Raw genomic sequence first — 19,701 nt, forward strand, 5'->3', positions numbered from 1 at the left:
AATAATTTTAAATAAAATAAATAGTTTTAGGTGTTTTTTTCAAAACTGCCTATGTGCTTGAAGTAGACGCCAGGCATCTTTTCTTTTTGAGTAAGTGCTGGCCCACAGATTGATGATGGTGGGGGTCAGAACACACACTATGTTTCAGTGCATGCTGGGGACTGTAGTACATCTCAGGGTGAAACGGGGATAGTGTAGTGGTCTGCCTTCTACACTGTAGACTGGGGTTCAGTCCCCACCTGGGCAAACACCCTACACTATACCAATAAGAGTCCTTGGGCAAGACTCCTAACACCGCCTTGGCCTACCGGTGTAAAATGATCAAATTGTAAGTCGCTCTGGATAAGAGCGTCAGCCAAATGCCTTAAATGTAAAAACAAGAGAAGATTTTAATAATTTAGTGGGCTGAATAGGACCGTGTCACAGGCCTGGCTTGGCTCACAGGCCTTGTGTTTGACACGTGGGCTCTACTGGGAATTTGTATTTATTTGTTTTAACATATTGGGGGAAAAAAAAACAAACCATAAAATATAAAATGTGCCGTAATATTTGTACATGCCACCTTCCCCATATGTTTAACGTAGTAAATACACAGTTACCGTGCATTAAAATGTCTGAAAATGTGTTGTTTTCACTTATAAAATCAACAAATCACGCAGTTTGAGCAGGGATGCATGAACTTTAGCGTACGACTGTATCAGTGCACTTTGATCAGTAACAGATCAGTTTCTCTGCATAATTTACCCCCCCCCTTCCACCGGTCATCAATGGTCAAGACCCCCCCCCCAGGACCACCACTGGGGAAGCACTATCTGGGTGGTGGATCACTGAATGAGTGTAGACACAAGGTACCTAAATAAAGTGGACAGTGATTGTATTATTAGAATTTAGCAGCATTATAACTGCATTGTAGTGTTATTTATGTATCGTGCAGCCAAAGTTCACACTAGGACGGTTGCCAAATAATATCCTCTAAACTCCCTATTCTTGTGCAGCCTCACAAGGCCAGACATGACTTTGTAACGAGAACATCTGGAGACTGTCAGGAGAAATCGTGGGCTACGTTTGGGTGGAAACGTAGACTTATTAAAGTGTGAACGTCCCGTGAAGGCGCTCGCTAGCCCATCGATGTAACATAAGTCAGCATGAAAAGTCCAGTTAAGCATTTAGAGCAGAAATAAACATGAACCCTTACAAGCTGACAGTACAGTTAGCCAACGAGAGCTAGCTTGTTTTGCTTGTGTTATTGATTGTACTCCAGATGCTTAAATAGCACTTAATAATCTGTTTCAGAGTTTTAGAGCCGCAAATCAGCACCAAAAGATTAACAAATGGCCCCAGAAGTGTATTCTTGTTATGAGATCAAGTCTGGCCCCGCGAGAACTTAGCACCACCATAGATATCGCCCCTCCAACCTGCAACCAACTAACAGAGCGTGAAAGTTTTTAATAAGAGGCAATATTATGGCAAAAAGGACGCTGGGGACATTTCGGACATTCAGCGAGGAAAAGGTCGATGCCGTCTAAGCCCTGTAAGTAGCTCCAGCTGTCTACTGCTTCAACCCCATCGATTAAAAAAATAACTATTTCATAAAACAAGGAAAGATTGTTCTCAAAGTTGATTAAAACGTAACAGCTACAACCCGAAACATATTCAAAAGTGGCGGTTGATTGGCAAAATTAAAGCCGTAAAAGCGTGAAGTATGCTTCTAAAAGCAGGAGCTTCGCTGACCAGTGGACAGTAACAATACAAGAGATCTGTCGCTCTGTAGGACAGTCGGAGAGGACAGTCAAACATCATCTTATAGGTCCAGGTCAGACCTCAGGAAGCAGTCCGCGGAGTGACTCATCACAACAAGGACACAATCAGGGTCCTTGTGAAAGGAAAATCTTGAGTTCCATTGGAAACGGAAGTTTCCGTTCACCACTTTTCAGTTAGGTGAGTGTGACACATCTGGAGAACACAGCCCTTTGTCTTTCAGAGACACTCAAGTGGAGGGTCTTTCGTCATCCTCTCATTTCCTCCTCTTGGTGTTCCTGAGCTGTGCAGATGGTACACATTCAACTGAGCTCTGAACCGCAGAGCGACAAGTCACAATTTCACAATTAGCACGACGGAAGCAAATCCTTCGCCGCAAACGATGGAAACCACTTGCTTAGTTGGTATCCCGAAATCCTTTCAATGGTAATCCTTTGGTAGCAGTTTTTGGCAATGCTTTATTTGAAGGCTGCCTATGTAGGCACTTCATGACACATGCATCTGCATTGCATAACACCTTTCTGAAGCAACGCTTGATTCATTTATTAACAGCTAATGCCAGTAACTGTAGGATGACGTAAGATGATATTGGTTTGACATAACTGAAACTGAACTGACAAGCGGCCTTCTGCCTTTCAAATTCAATTATTACGATGCAAGTATTAAAAGGCATTATTCAATGCTTATTATCGCTGTCCCAAAAAAAGGTATGGCCAAATTTGTAATTTTACACAAGAATGCAAAAGCATCCTTAACTTAAATTTTAGAGCATTTCTGTTGGTCTATTTATAACGAAACTCTCACACTAGGTTAAGGACAATTGCAGACAAAAATTAAAAAATTGATGTTTTTGCTTTGGACAGTGATGCTCTCTATGTAGGTAGCCTTCAAATAAAGAGTCACCCAATTTTAATTCCATTTCCAGGACTTTTCTGAGCCGAGCAAACAGAGGAAAGGGACCAGGCTGAGCTGTAAGATGAGAAATTTGTGACATGCTTATCGGTGATTCTGATTTATCCATGGACAGCGATTGAATGTGCTAAACGATGTAATCCTCTGCCGTCATTTGGCCCCAGTAGTTAGCACTCTAGCACCTTGCTACATGACAGCTTTCCGACTCCAGTCTTTTCTGACACAGTTTGGTTTGGTCCCTTTTGCCTTGTGATCCCACTGTGACTTCACTTGCACAGGAGAGAGCGAGGACAGACGGTGACCTTTCTCTTCAACAACGTTATGCTTTGGTGATCTGCTTGTGACCTTATAATATCAATAAGGAAGTGTCTTTATCCTCAGTTATCTTTGCCATGCTTTGCTTATCACCTGTGTGACATTCATGATCCCGTATCAACGGGTTTTCATCTTCAGCTATATTTAGCATCGTCTCACAAACACTGTGCTACATCCAGGCCTCGGTGTCCAGGCTGGACTCTGGGGAGAAAGGGCGCTCTCTGGATCCCATGGCAGGAGATCTCTGCTGAGGGTGGATGAGATCAGCGAAGGCTTGGTGCAGAACTTTGCGGGAAGGTGCATGTCTGTGAGATCGCGGTGACTGTGGGGGCGTCTGAAGGGGGGAAAGATTTGCAGGAGACTGTTGTTGTCGGTGGTGCTGGTCTCTGTAGCTGACCGGCGTCGGAATTCTTGACGGACTGTTTTCCGGCCTGTTGTCGGTACGAGGCCGTATCCGCGGTCGCAGCTTGAGCTTGTAGATGGAAGGCACCCTCTCCGCTTTCTTCTGCCCCTTTTTAGCACGCAGGACAACTGTGTTTTCGGTGTCTCCGTTAGCCAGAGGAGGAGGCGGAGGGGTGCAGGATCCATCTGAAAGAGGCTCACTCAGACTAAAACACATAGAAGAGCTCTCACTGGAGGAGTCGTTGTAGGAGCAGTCCTCTGGAGGTGGCGGCAGGGGAGAAGGGAACGTCTCTGGAAGGGGGAGGTCATCATTAGTGTTAGCATTAGCATCCTTATAGTCGTAGGGTAGATTTGGGTGGTGATCCTCCAGAGGAACGTCTCCTTCCACCCCAGTCCAGTCCAGCTGCGCATCCATGGGCACCTCGGTAAGGGGGAGACCCAGGGGACCCCCGTTTACCTGCCGGGGGGCATAAGGGATTTTTGACTCTGATTCTTGCACTTGCTCACACTCCTCCACTGAGCTGGAGATGGCAGGGAGTTTTCGGAGACCCCCGCCAAGACCAGTCCATCGTTCCCGCTCCCGCAGACCACCATTCGGGAGGCTGACTCGGGTCTGGCTGTGCAGTAGTGCAGGGGGGTCTTCCAGGGCACAGTTCCGAGTCCGTTTTGATTCCCGTAAATCGGGTAGTTTTCCTCCCACGTTTAGAGAGGAGGAAGAAGAGTTGGAGGAAGAGTATGCTGAATCTGTCACGTTGGGATCGCCCAGCACACCAAAGCCCTGCTGGGAGGACACAGGAAGCAAAGCTCCCACTTCCTTTGTGGCAGATGCTCTGGTCTGGCCGGCTTGAGCCTGTTGCTGCTGCGTGTTCGCCAGGAACTCGGCTTCAAAGCTGCGGTACAGCTCCATCTCACGCTGTGCAGCTTCCTGGCCAGACAGCGGCTGGAACCCGAACCCCAGCCCCATGTCGTCTTCTTGGAGTTCCTGGACTTGCTGGTGACCCCATCCTCTCTGCGGCCTTCCTAAGGATCGGGGGCTGTGTGCCACCCGAGGAGACCGCGGTGGGTGATGGTGAGGTGATTTGTTTGAGGAGTGTGGAGAGCGTCGTCCTGGTTGAGAGACAGGTGGGAGGAGCCTACGACTCCCCACAGAGGGTGAGCGTGGGGCGGGAGGTCGCGGGGTCGCTACACTTTTCTTCACAGGGCTGCTGGTTCCAGAACTCCCTTTGATGGGCGAACTGGAAGCCGAAGAGGATGTCTGTCGCTTGGAAAGACCTCCACTCAACCGGGGGGAACCTGGAGGAACTTGCTTTTGCCTCAGGTCGTCCTTGGGCTGGGGGTCTCTGTGGTCTCTGTGGCGAGGGGAAACAGGGCTAGCTTCACTCACTCTACCACGTAGAGGAGCTTTACCCTGACTGAGGGAGCGGGGACCTTGGAGCCTTCTTGGCCCCTCCAGCCCTAGAGACCTGCCCCTTTCTGGCCGAGCAGCCCGGTTACCCTCCGCAGGGCCCTGGGGTGGGCTAGGTTTGAGCACGGAGGACGAGGGTGCCGGTCGTTCTCTGGAGGCACTGCGAGCTCTGGTCTGAGGGGGACGCAGGGAAGGCATCTGGGTTCCACCCTCTGGGCGCTCAATGACGTGCTTGCCCTCTTTCCGGTTGACCAAGAGGACCACCTCCTCCCCGTTAGTGCGACGAGCTCCCAAAGAGAAACGGCCTCCTCCTGCTCCTCCACTGCCACCTTTCGAGGACGCAGTGGAGGAATCACTGTCTCCAGAGAGCCGACGAGTCAACGGCAAGAGAGAGTCCTTATTCCTGAGAGGGAAAAATAGAGACAAAGAGAGATTAGTGCCTAACTAACAATAGAAAATCGTGAAAAATAATGCAATAAAGCACTTATTTATACATTTAACCACTTTCTAATGCAGCTGTCATATTTATTTGGACATGAATAATATGTATATGCCACAAACTAGCAAACTATCAAAAACCGTTTCCACAGCAATGCCAAGCGTCTGTAAAGGCCCTCAAGCATTGGAACTGTGTTCTCTGGAGTGAGGGAGCTCCATTCAGTACCTTTGGGATGAGTTGGAGTGATTTAGAACTGACCATCCAACATCCTGACCTCACTAATGCTCAATCAAATACTCACAGCAATGTTCCAACATCTATTGTAAAGCCTTCCCAAAAGAGTAGAGGCTGTTACAGCAGCAAAGCGGGATAAACTCACTACTAATACCCTTCAATTCAGAAGAAACACTGGTCCAGTTAGAGAAAATTTCCTCAAGCGAATGTCCAGAACATTTATAACATCTAACCTGCATCATGACTCAGGGCCATATACTGTTTACTGAAGTAGAATATCAACATTGTATACAGTCAACAACTGAATATCAGATCAAATAAAGTCCAGTTCGGTCAGATTTCAACAACATTTACTGTCAGATTTCTCTTTTTAGAGTCACATCATGTGGAATAATTTCCCTCTGACTCACTTTCCTCTCTGACTGCTGTTTCTCTCCTCGTCCCTCCCCTGTGTGGCGTCACTCACTCGAGTCTCAGAGCTCATCGTAACGCTCAGATCTGATTGGCTGATTAGCATCACATGTAATATTTATAACGCATGTGATTGGTCTGTGAGTCTCCCGGGCCGCTAAAGTCATACTGTAAAGGCTAGAAAAGCTACGCTGATTAAAACAGGACCACCCTCGGTTATAGATATAGGTCCGCATAGGACAGCGTCTGGGTCCGGACTCGGACAGCTGCCCGCCTATTAGTGACCTCTGGCGTAGCTGTATTACCCTGCTCAGTTTTCACCTGGCCTTTCACCTGTGACTCTCTGCCAATGAGCTTGAGGGTAAAGTATGTGCAAAGCATGCTGGGAGTTGATTAGTGGTGACACAGCACATGGCTGGCAGTCGTTCCCCGAAACGGCGGGAAAACGCTTTCAGATTAGCGCAGTGATCACAGGAGGACGAGAGCGGAGGATTAGTGAGCCTGTGGAATTACTGATTACATAGAACACAAACACAAATCAGATTTTTCAGGGGGCTTTTGACCTCGGTTCAACTCAGCCTGTGAATAATCTTGAGAAACTTGCGTTTTTGTGTCAATTGTGTAACGACATTATGTAAACAGTACAGTATGTATGATTACACAGGCTTCTCGGCTCTTCATTCTACACTGCATGGCCATTTCTGACCTGATCCTGCTGACGTGCCCAAATTCAAGCCCAGATGAAAAGAGTTTAACCCCTTCAACTGCAGTTATTAAGCTTAAGACTTATTCTGTAACTTATTCAGTAACTACTGTAAATTATTCAGTATCTAAAAAAAATATTCAATACCCAGCAGGGAATTATTACATACCCAAAACAAATTATTCAGTATCTACTTTAACCAATCCAGTAACTACCACTAATTATTCAGTAATTACTATGAATTACTCAGTATCTACTATGAATTACTCAGTATCTACAATGAATTACTCAGTATCTACTATGAATTACTCAGTATCTACAATGAATTACTGTGTACCTATGAATCATCTAGGAACTAACGTGAAATATTCATTAACAGTTCTTCAGGGTTCTTTAGTAAAGAAAGCGGTTCCATATGGAACCATGAACACTCAAAGAACCCTTTGCATGATTAAAGGATTCTTTGCACTGTCAAATGGTTTTTCAGATTGTGTTGTAGACGGTTCCATATAGCACCTTACGGCATGTGGCCGTCCCCCAGGCCCTGCCTTCCTGCCGGCTCTCGAGGCCGTCATCTGGGCCCAGGGGACGAGCGCATGCCATGCAACACTAAAAAGGTTCTGCTATTGTTACAAGTTTGATATCATATTAATACAAGAACCTTTATGGTGCTATACAGAACCCTTTTCAAAACAGGTTCTATATAGCACCGTCTTCAGCATTTTCCATCGATCTGAAGAACCACTTCACAAGGCAAAGAACCCTTTAATCATGCAAATTGTGGTTTGAGTGTTCCAGGTTCTGTATAGAATCATTGTCTTTACTAAAGAACCCTTGATGAACCATCTCTTTTAAGAGTGTAGCCAATGTATAATTCATATTAGTGACTGAACAGTTCACAGGCACACAATAATCCATAAGATACTAAATAATTAATAGTAGTCGCTGAATGAATTACAGTAGTTAGTAAATCATTTGTAGTAGATACTGAATAGTTCATAGTTGTAAGGGTGAGAGAGTCGCAGACGAACGCAGATCGGAAATCAGCGTGGTTTTAATAAACGGCAAGATTATCGATCGACAATAGAGCAAAACAAAATCGTAATCCCGGTCCGAGCCAAGGTCAAAAAGGTATATATCCAAAACGACAAAGGCAGAGGTGTCCAAAAAGGGGGCGAGGCAAAAAACGAAAGTCAGCAAAGCAATACGAAAGTCCAAACACTAGAAAACAAACGGTTTTCTTAAATATCCCAACCTAAGAGTCCCATAACATCAACCTCAGGTGAAAGTCCTTAATAATCAGGAGACTGAGATCTCCGCCAGGAGTGGGGCGGGGAGTAGGAAGTCACGTGGGACTCCAGAGGAGATGTAGTCCCTGTCTTGCGTGGTCGGATCCGAGCGCGTGACAATAGTACATACTGAATAATCTAGTAGTTACTTCATAGTTGTTAGTGAATAATTCAGGGTAAAATGTGACTAACAAATTATGCAGAGCAACAGAAAGACTACAGTCAGCGGCAGTCGTGGGCTGGAGGTTAGGGAGCTGGCCCTGTGACCGGAAGGTCGCCGGTTCGATCCCCAGAGCCGACAGTCCATGACTGAGGTGTTCTTGAGCAAGACACCTAACCCCCAACTGCTCCCCGGGTGCCGTGGATAGGGCTGCCCACCGCTCCGGGCAAGTGTGCTCACTGCCCCTAGTGTGTATGTGGTGTTTCACTTCACGGATGGGTTAAATGCGGAGGTGGAATTTGCCCGTTTCTGGGATTAAAAAAAAGTATAATAATAATAAGTTTGTTACCGAATGGGTTATAGTAGATACTGAACAAAGTATTTTTTTAAGTGTGTAATTTCAATTATTCAGTAACTGCTACAAATTATTCTGTAACTAATATGAATTATTCAGTATCTACTACAACATATACTACATATACTATGAATTATGGAATATATGCAACAAAATATTCATTACTTACTCTGAAACAAACCAGTTTCTGTAATTAAGCGTGAGAGAGAAAATTTAGTCTGAAGAGAAATGCCTCATTAAAAATGTATTGTGCTGAATTTGTGTGCCATCAGTTCTATTTATTTATTTTTGCACTGCTATAACAACTGCGCTTCAAGACGAGCGCGACGAGTCACCTGGGTGGCATTTTACTTTCCAGACGCACAGCTTGACGGCTAACCCAGATTAGCCTTTTGCTGATCTGTTTCTTCTCTCTCTGACTGGAAGCTCTGAGATTAGGCTAATCTGCTGTTAATCCCACCTGTCTCACCTGCAGAGGGTCCAGCACTACAAAGGTTAACCCCCCTACACCCTCAGAAATAAAGGTAGTAAACTGTCACTGGGGCGGTTCCCTCAAGGCTCCATCTCAGTCCCTTCAGTCAGGGAACGTAACTGAACCAGAATCCACTGAAATGATCAGTTCTAAGCTGTACTGACTCCACACACCCCGCCTCGCCTCGCCTCCAGGCTTTTATTCTACTGCTCGGTTATGAAAAGGAACAAATACCAACTTTTCACCTGGAGGAACTGATTTAAGCTCCACAACCAGACCTTAGAACCACTGTAGAACCTTTGAGGGAACATTTACACTGTTTGGACCTTGATGAACGAGAAATGTACCTGAACAGAACCTTCTAACAGTATAGAGCCCCCTGCAGTGCTTACGTCAGGAACTGACTCTTCTTATAGTGCACTTTATAGCTTGTGAGGTGTAGCTCATTAAAACAAGCAGAGAAAAACCGCGGAAAGTGCAGACTGTAAACTTTTCATCCAGCCCACGCTCGAGTTTGTGAGTAGAACAGGAGATGTTTGATTATGGTTTGAATTTAATGGACATTTATCGTTGTTTGGACCGTCTTATTTTGCAGAAATGACTTGCTTGAGACTGAAATAAACAGAATAAATTAATTAATTGTGCAGCCGTATCACCAGATTTCAATATTATCGCTACAAGGACAGTAACTAAAGACTTCTAAGGGTTAATGTGGGCCGCGTTGACTTTTCCACCGGACTGCCTGAGGAAATGGAGACTTCTTGCCAAAGCAAACCCTGCAGACCGCTCATAGTTACATCAAACAATGGAGCACCGCTGACGTGAGAGTGAAATCAGTCCAAGTGTGACTAACAAAACACGCCATCCACCTTATCAGTAAATGTCAGGGTTAATTCCTTTCTTTACTATAAGGGCAGAGAGCTGTTTGGAGAGCACTAATAGGATGTGATAACAGAAGCTCATATAAACAGCACGTGGTACAGTGAGAGAAAAGCTGGGGGGGTTGGTGGTGGTGGTGGGGGGGGGGTGTGGGGGGTGCATTTCTTTTCTTTTCTTGCTTCAGGGATAATTCTGCTCAATCAGCACATTCTGTTGGAAAGGGGACCAACAGGAAAGGTTGAAACCCATCCAGATTCAGGCTGTCGTTGGTGTAATCAGGCAGAGAGTGAGTGAGGAGGGGCGTGTGGTGTGGCTCTATGTTTCCGCCACATGGGGGCACTGCAGGATGGTCAGCGTGGCAGACGTCCAATGTCACCTGGGATTAGTGAAATCTGCTGGACGCAATCTGTTGCTCCCCTCTGTACATGTGCGTGTACGTATTAACCTTAAGATGCAGTGCACTGTGTTACCAGGGCTGTTTCAGCAACTAGGTCAGTTAAAAGGACCGCCACGGGAATCCCCCTCCTTGTACTTCCACACAGTAGCCACTTTTTTAGAAACACCTACCTTGTGCGTCAGAGACCACCCATCTCTATTTCCAGCCAAAATGACCAATAAGTACATGTTACTCAATTTGCAGGTGTTGTTTCTGATGAGAAAAAGGAGTTTCCTAAACTGAAGCCTTAATTACGGCAAAAATGAGGCTCCTAACAACCACCTGGAGGAGCTGGTAGACCCCAGAATTGCCCACATCAGATAAACAGCACTTAAAGCTTACATCTTTTGGAGAGAGGAGAAAACCACTGACCAACAGAATGAGATGCTCTGGAGCAGCTGCATACGAGCCTCAGGTCACCATGTGCAATGCCAAATGCTGGCTGGAGGGGTATAAACCCTCCCAGCATTGGACTGAGGAGCAGCAGAACTGCATGCATTCTCTGGAGTGATGGAGCTCCATCCAGTACCTCTGGGATGAGTTGGAGTGATCCAGAACTGATCATCCAACATCAGTACCTGACCTCACTAATGCTCAATCAAATCCTCACAGCAATGTTTCAACATCTAGTGTAAAGCCTTCCCAGAAAAGGAGCGGCTGTCACTGCAAGACAAACTTACTACCGACACCCTTCATTTCAGAAGAAATGCTGGTGTCCGCAAACTTTTGGACAGTGTATTATTATTATTATTATTGTGATTATTATTAATACCTGAGGGGATTGAGGCGTGGCTCTGATCGGTCTCGAGGGGGTCTGGGCAGCAGCGTGGTCGCCGCTGTCCTCCCGGGCTCTGCGTCTGTGGATGCGTGGTGTGTTCTGCCGGGCCGTGAGGAAGACGAGGCCGTGCCAGCAGATGAAGGCTCCAGAGAGCGCCGGTCAGGGCTTTTATACGCTGCCATAGACTCGCCCCTCCAGTGCGGTCCCGGGCTGGTGGAGCGGGACGAGTGAGCGCTGGAGCTTTTACTGTGAGGAGCCTGACCGCTGGCCTTGGCCTGCTGGTATCGGTGCGCTGTGGACAGAATAAACAATACAGAAGTCACCTATTAGGTCAGCAACAATTATTCAGCAACCAATAAATTTAATAATTAAAATATTCGGAAAAACGGAAAATCCAATAGAGTAATCAATCATTTTTCATCACTGTGCATTATTGAAAATATGTGATTTTGAACCACAGCATATGTTTATGAGGAAACAGTGAAGAACAACTTTAGTTTTCAGCTTCTATTCTGATGTAGCAGGAAGTTTCACTGCGGTTCCATTACTCAGTATTAAAAGGGGAATTCCACCAATTCTTACATGGCTAAGATGTAAACGGAGTCAATCAGAGTGGTTTGGTGTGAAATGATCCATTCTAGAGGAACTGAGAGTCAGCTCTGTTTACACTGGTGGTGACAGGAACCAGACATCTGAAGTGCTTAATGCCTTTAAAAGCCAACTCACATACGTTACCATACAAAATGGTTAACAATGAAGCCCGACACTGTTTTATGGTAGTTCTGAGATAAGCGTTTGGGCTGAAACATATTTTTGAACGCAGTCATAGACGTATGAATGCATAAAGGACAATATTATGCAAAGTATTACCCCCAAAAAAGACATTTATTTCTACCTTTATCAATATTACGCATGAAGCACTACTGGCCTTTTCTCTTTGTTCCAGCTCAGGGGTTGACAATACATGGCTCCGGAGCCACATGCGGCTCTTTCACTGCCCTCTTGTGGCTCCACAGCTGAATCAGATCAGCAGGTAATAATAAAATAATCCTCCTCTACAGTAAAATAAAGCTCTGCTGATCCTTCAACACAGTTTAACAGTAAATGGTCTTAAACGCTGGAGTTAATGTAGAACTGCTGATTCACCCTTTAACCCTGAAGATCAGCGCAGACGGCTGGTCACCATAGCAACACAGACAACAGTCTCACCCAGCTAGTAGCTACGAAATGGCAAAGAGAGAGATTTAAGACGAACATCGATAATCTGGAGACGAATGGAGACACGCTTACAGCCAAAATTTCTTGAAGTACTGCGATATTATATGTTTGCCACATCGCCCAGCTCTAGATATATTTGAGCTGGAGTCATGGCGACCCCTGGTTCCTATCACCACCACTGTAAAGACATCCGAGTCTCTACAACCAACTACTGCGCACCAAATCACTCTGAATTACTTTGGAATTTCACAGAGATTTTGAGAAGCTGAATTCTCCTGATTTTTGAGGACTTCTGGACTTCATCTTGAGCTGCTTTCATAACAAAAATACTTTTACTTTTACTGCAGTACCAGTGCTTTTACTGGTGAAAGGCCTCAGGCTACTCTACACACCTGTGTGTTTGCTTTTGGACAAGAATTATGATCCATAAATAAGTTTGAGTAATCATAGGTCTGTGGAGTTTTTCTGACGTCAAGCGTTGAAGACCGCGGACAGTGAATCAGCCCGAGAACTGAGAGAGGAACTGCTCTTCTGAACAGTCTCAACCGCAAAAAGAACCACAGCTGGAACCCGAAAAACCTGAATATAGTAGTCGATTGTGAAACTGAATGCGCTCATTGGCGGCGCCCACGCGATGACACTACGCTAATGACTCCAGTGGAGACGTCTGGAGGTTGTCTAGCGGTTGTGAGGCAGAAAGCGAGGGCAGAAGGACAGGACGTGAGCTCACCGAAGGCGTTGCAGCGGCAGGGGTCGTGTTTATCCAGGTAATGCTCCAGCGTGTCCCAGCCCCCGCCCACACGCACCATCACATGGGTCCGGAGCACCTGAGAACACACGGATCTGTTAACATGATAAATCATGTATGAATCATGTCATTCTTCATGTTACAAAAGGGTCTGAATATTTAAAAGGAAAACGGTCCAATCAGGATGGTTTTCTTGCTAGAATGTAGGTAGATAAAGCAAAGCGAGCGCTCCCATTGGCTAGGACTTCAGGAGCTGGACTGAAGGACTTACACATTAACTACCAAGAGAAAGAGGAACCAATCAACCACACCTGGATTTGTAATGGGTGGGCTGGATCTTGTAAAAAAGACACCAAGTCTTCTGGTGGTTCTACATCACTTACTGTGAACACGAGTCATATGCTAAGCACGTTGCGGTTAGTTGTTAGGAAGTGGAATATGCCAGGACTCTTCAATGAAAATGATCTTATGTGCTGGGAGGAGTTCTGGTTGTACTGGGAAGAATTTTGTCTGTACTGGGAGGACTATTGTTTGTACCAGGAGGGGTTTTGGTTGTACTTGGAGAAGATTTGGTTGTACTGAGAGGAGCTTTGGTTGTACTGGGAGAAGATTTGGTTGTACTGAGAGGAGCTTTGGTTGTACTGGGAGGAGTTTTGGATGTACTGGGGGAAGTTCAGGTTAACTGGGAGGAGTTTCAGCTGTACTGGGAGGGGTTTTGGTTACACTAGGAGGAGTTTTGGCTGTACTAGGAGCTTTGGTTATACTGGGAGTTTTGGTTATACTGGGAGTTTTGGTTGTACTGGGGCAGGTTCGGATTAACCAGGAGGAATTTCAGTTGTACTGGGAGAAGATTTGGTTGTACTATGAGGAGTTTTGGTTGTACTGGGAGGAGTTTTGGATGTACTGGGGGTAGTTCAGGTTAACTGGGAGGAGTTTCAGCTGTACTGGGAGAAGTTTTGGTTACACTAGGAGGAGTGTTGGCTGTACTAGGAGTTTTGGTTATACTGGGAGTTTTGGTTGTACTGGGGCAGGTTCGGATTAACCATGAGGAATTTCAGTTGTACTGGGAGAAGGTTTGGTTACATTAGGAGTAGTTCTGGCTGTACTGGGAGGAGTTTTGGCTGTTGACTATGTCTTGGAGAGATGGATGTGTTTATGTTGTTATAACGTGGCTCAGATGCGTCTCAGTCCACCTCCTGAAGTGGTTTAAAGTGGTTTGCATTTTAATGTGGCCTCATCCAGATATAATCCTGATACTCAAGAAGTGACCAGGTGTAAACGGGGTTTCTGTAAAACTGATACACAGCTCAAATATAAGTTAATGTCTGTTACAAGCTTCAAATACAACATCAAATGTCTTCAAGAAGCTTCAGATGTGTGTATTCAGTCCAGAGGGGCCAATGGGGTCATTATCGCAGAGTGTGTTTGATTCCTCACCGAGCTTTGACATTTATCTCTTGAACTGCAGGTCTAGCTCTAGTAGCCATTCACTCACTGATTCATCCCATCACAGATTAGGTGATTTATTCCTTCATTCGATCACGTGTCCATTCAGTTCTAGTATCTTTTATTATCTCATTCATTCATTCATTCACCAATTCGTTCATTGATTAAATCAGTGATTCACCTTTAATGATCTGATTAATTCGTTCATTTATTCATCTGCTGCTCTTCATTTAGATGTGCCACACACACACACACACACACACACACACACACACACACACACACACACACACACACAGAGGAACAATAGAGGAGTGAATCAGTGGGGATGTAGATAATAGATGTGGGGAAACAAACTGAGCAGCTGGTCAGAAGATCTCACACACACACACACACACACACACACACACACACACACACACACACACACACACACACACACTCCAAAATGCCACACACTCCAAAATGCCACACATAAAGTTACGTAACATTACTTTTGGCATCCCCCCTCCCCGCCCCTCATTACCATGACAACACACTATTATTAGGCTGAGTCTCTCTCTGTCTCGCTCCATCCCCTCCTGTTTTCCTCTCTATGTATCCTTTTCTTTCTTTTTATTCTCTGTCATTCACTCCCCCTTTCAGACGGCACTCGGAGAAAAGAAAATTAGCATCAGCAACTCCCCACTCCACCAGAGAGAGAGGGAGAGAGAGAGAGAGAGAGAGAGAGAGAGAGAGACACTCGCTCTGTCACTACTGTCTCTCTTGTCTCTTGTTTCTTTCTCCTCCTCTCTCTTTCTCTACCTTCTGCCTCTCTCTTCTCCCCTTGTTTCTCTTTCATCCCTCTTTTTCTCTCTCCCTCTCTTCTCTCCCACCCCCTCTTCTCCCCTTCTTTCTATCTCTCTTTACATTCTGCATCTCGTTTCTCAACCTCTCTTTCTCTCCTGCTATCTCTCACTTTCTCTGTCCGTCTCCCCTTCTATCTTTCTCTCTACCTTCTGCCTCCCTCTCTTCCTCCCTCCTCCTCTTCTTTCTCTCTCACCATCTCTCTCTCCCTCTTTCTCTCTCCCTGTTCCTCTATGTCCTTCTTTCTCTCTCTCCTCTCATTTTCTCCACCACTCTGTCTTTCTCCTTTCACTGTTTATCTCTCTTCCCCATCTTTCTCCCTCCCTCTCTCTCTCTCTCTAGACTAAAGTGTGTAGTATCACGTCTGTTGACAACATGTTGCAGAGATGATCACATGACCGAGTGACTCTGTGCTGTTGCCATAGCGAGAAAGCACATCTGTGAGCTGGCACCGTGCCAACCCACACACACTCACACACTCACACCCCGCAGCTCCGTCACCCCCACAGGCTGTGAGTCTGCTGAATTATCTATTACAGTCATTCTCTTAATGAAACGTCATATCGTTAGTAATATTAACCAGGCTCCGCCCACAAACGTGTTCTTTCATAGCAATATAGTGAGTTACTCATTTAATACTAGTGACTGAGTAAAGGCCTTGATGTCACAGTCAAGAATACCAAACACACACAGTCTGTAAGGTGAGGCAGGCAGAGGAAATGACCTAGGCCTCTATTTCAGTGCTCAGGCTGAGTATCTGGGGGTGTGGTGGAGTTTAGATGCAACACAATAACACACACAGTCTGGATCAAACGGTAAACACCATTCAGGCCTCAGAACGACCACTTATCAGTTCAAATCACTACAAAAGCCCCTGTTCTAAAAACAGACCTGTGGGACCTACGAGAGTTTCATAAGTCCAGCTCCTCGTTTCTGCGCTCACTGTCCAGTTTATCAGCTCCACTTACTGTATAGCTGCACTCTGTAGTTCTACAGTTACAGACTGTAGTCCATCTGTTTCTCTGATACTCTGTTACCCTGTTCTTCAGTGGTCAGGACCCCCATGGACCCTCACAGAGCAGGTACTGCTTGGGTGGTGGGTCATTCTCAGCACTGCAGTAACACTGACGTGGTGGTGGTGTGTTAGTGTGTGGTGCGCTGATACGAGTGGATCAGACACAGCAGTGCTGCTGGAGTTTTTAATCACTGTGTCCACTCACTGTCCACTCTATTAGACACTCCTGCCTCGTCGGTCCACCTTGTAGATGTAAAGTCAGAGACTCATCTCTGCTCATCTGCTGCTGCACAGTTTGTGTTGGTCATCCTCTAGTCCTTCATCAGTGGTCACAGGACCCTGTTGGCTGGATATTTCTGGTTGGTGGACTGTTCTCAGTCCAGCAGAGACACTGAGGTGTTTAAAAACTCCAGCAGCACTGCTGTGTCTGATCCACTCGCACCAGCGCAACACACACTAACACGCCACCACCACGTCAGTGTTACTGCAGTGCTGAGAATGACCCACCACCCAAATAGTACCTGCTCTGTGGGGGTCCCGACCATTGATGAAAAGCGAGGAGGGTCCCGAGATCATTAAATCCAGACCAAACAAACGAGTGAATAAATCACCGATGATGAGACTGAGGAGCTGAAGGATCGTACCCTGATGAAGATGAGGGCGCTGGAGTCGCCCACTTTATACTTCCCGTCTGACACCTTAGTCATGGGGAACTGGGACGGACACGAGCACTGACCCAGGATCTCCCGCACCTGTAAACAAACAAACAAACATATTCAACAACCTCATTAATAACTCACCCAGATATAACGTATAGACGTTCAAGGTTACTGTTTGTTATTAACCCTTTTCAAGTTTTTGCTGATATGAAACAAAAAGAAAAAACCCACACACACACACACACACACACACATACATATATATATATATATTCATTCTATGTCCCATATTATTCACACATATAAGCATATATGATACTAAAATGCTCCATATGTATAATAAATATGTAAGTATTTATAAGAAAAAGTTTATAAACTTAATCTGGTGTTTCACCGCCATCTGCAGCTTTTCATCACGTTCAGAACTGAATCCAGTCATTTTCTCTGAGAGAACGCTGAGTCACATCCCTCATGCCCCATCAGACAAGCCTGTGTGTGTGTGTGTGTGTGTGTGTGTGAGACTCTTGCGTAAATGTCCACACCTGACACTCCTCAAACACTCTCACTCCACTCTCCAGTCTTTAGTGCTTTAGCACTGCACCGAGATGGGACAGTTCTCCCGGTTGGGGGAGGTAAGTTCTGCCGCAGGGCGTCTGTAAAGTTTACGACTGATTCTCATTAGATCAGTAATCTCTGTGTAAATGACAGAGATGGGAGCGGCTGCTGGATTTACGCACCGCCTTTACTTCACAAACCAGTGGAAACATATTGCTGAGCCGCTGCTCAGTTACTCTGACCACCTTCCCGGCTACCCTGAGTGAATGCAGTGTGTCAATCACCTGAGAATTTACAGCCAACCGTCAACATCACTGCCTGAAACGAATGAAATAGCTGTTCTTTTAAATGTATTAATGTTCTCATGCACAGCGTTCTCTCTCATATTGGCTTGATCTGGGGACAGAAAATACAGCGAAGTGCTTTGCCAAATGCCTCCATACACACAGCACAGGGTTAATATAACCTGGGTTTTACAGCACGAGATTAAAATAACCTGGGTTTTATAGCATGAGATTAATATAACCTGGGTTTTATAGCATGGGATTAATATAACCTGGGTTTTATAGCATGGGATTAAAATAACCTGGGTTTTACAGCATGAGATTAATATAACCTGGGTTTTATAGCATGGGATTAATATAACCTGGGTTTTATAGCATGGGATTAAAATAACCTGGGTTTTACAGCACGAGATTAATATAACCTGGCTTTTATAGCATGGGACTAATATAACCTGGGTTTTACAGCACGAAATTAAAATAACCTGGGTTTTATAGCATGGGATTAATATAACCTGGGTTTTATAGCATGGGATTAAAATAACCTGGGTTTTACAGCATGAGATTAATATAACCTGGCTTTTATAGCATGGGACTAATATAACCTGGGTTTTACAGCACGAGATTAAAATAACCTGGGTTTTATAGCATGAGATTAATATAACCTGGGTTTTATAGCATGAGATTAAAATAACCTGGGTTTTATAGCATGAGATTAATATAACCTGGGTTTTATAGCATGAGATTAAAATAACCTGGGTTTTATAGCATGAGATTAATATAACCTGGGTTTTATAACATGGGAGTGATACAACCTGGGCTTATTTATATGGTTTGTTTAATAGAACATGATTAAAATAACCTGGGTTTTATAGTATGGGACTAATATAACCTGGTTTATAGCATGGGACTAATATAACCTGGTTTATAGCATGGGACTAATATAACCTGGGTTTTATAGCATGGGGTTAATATAGTCTGGGTTTATTTATATGGTTTGTTTAATAGCACATGATTAAAATAATCTGGGTTTTATAGCATGAGATTAATATAATGTGGGTTTTATAGCATGAGATTAATATAACCTGGGTTTTATAGTATGGGATTATATATCCTGGGTTTTACATTATTGGATTAATATAATCTGGGTTTTACGGTATGGGATTAATATAACCTGTTTTTTCCTATGGTTTCTCTTATAGAACAGGATTAAAATAACATGGATTATACAGCATGGGATTATTATAACCTGGGTTTAAATAACACAGGATTCACATGACCTGTGTTTTATAGGACAGGATTAATATAACCTGGGTTTTATAGTATGAGATTAATGTAACCTGGGTTTTATAGTATGAGATTAATATAACCTGGGTTTTATATCATGAGATTAACATGACCTGGGTTTTATAGCATGAGATTAATATGACCTGAGTTTTATATCATGGGATTAATATAACCTGGGTTTTATATCATGAGATTAATATGACCTGGGTTTTATATCATGGAATTAATATAACCTGGGTTTTTTTATAGGACAGGATTAATATAACTTGGGTTTTATATAATGGGATTAATATAACCTGGGTTTTATATCATGAGATTAACATGAACTGGGTTTCATATCATGGGATTAATATAACCTGGGTTTTATATCATGGGATTAATATAACCTGGGTTTTATATCATGAGATTAACATGAACTGGGTTTCATATCATGGGATTAATATAACCTGGGTTTTATATCATGGGATTAATATAACCTGGGGTTGTTTCTGTGGATTGTTTTATGGTAGATAAAGTATCTGGACGCTTTACTGATGTGAAAACGCAGTGAAAGACCCAGTTAAACTTGTCCCGTCCCAGCGGAGCTTTGATGACTCACTGATGGATGTAAAGCAGTTCTGTTTCTCACACTTACAGTATAGATCCCTCTCAGCTGATGACATCACATCCTGACAGCATTCATGACACAGAGAACCCCC

The 19,701-nt window shown here is 44.6% G+C and overlaps 1 protein-coding gene across 1 annotated transcript in view; it reads right to left on the bottom strand.

Moving 5' to 3' along the window:
• gas2l1 (growth arrest-specific 2 like 1) overlaps nucleotides 1–19,701 on the bottom strand; it is a 73,816-nt gene continuing 54,115 nt past the window's right edge. The window contains exons 3-6 of the mRNA XM_017720868.2: nucleotides 16,866–16,973; nucleotides 12,897–12,993; nucleotides 10,943–11,240; nucleotides 1–5,195 (exon numbers count right to left, since the gene is read on the bottom strand). Of these exons, the coding sequence (XP_017576357.2) occupies nucleotides 3,155–5,195; nucleotides 10,943–11,240; nucleotides 12,897–12,993; nucleotides 16,866–16,973 (2,544 nt within the window). The 3' untranslated portion in view covers nucleotides 1–3,154. The remainder of the gene's footprint in view (nucleotides 5,196–10,942; nucleotides 11,241–12,896; nucleotides 12,994–16,865; nucleotides 16,974–19,701) is intronic.

Source organism: Pygocentrus nattereri, chromosome 20, assembly GCF_015220715.1.
Source record: "Pygocentrus nattereri isolate fPygNat1 chromosome 20, fPygNat1.pri, whole genome shotgun sequence".
Taxonomy (NCBI): domain Eukaryota; kingdom Metazoa; phylum Chordata; class Actinopteri; order Characiformes; family Serrasalmidae; genus Pygocentrus; species Pygocentrus nattereri.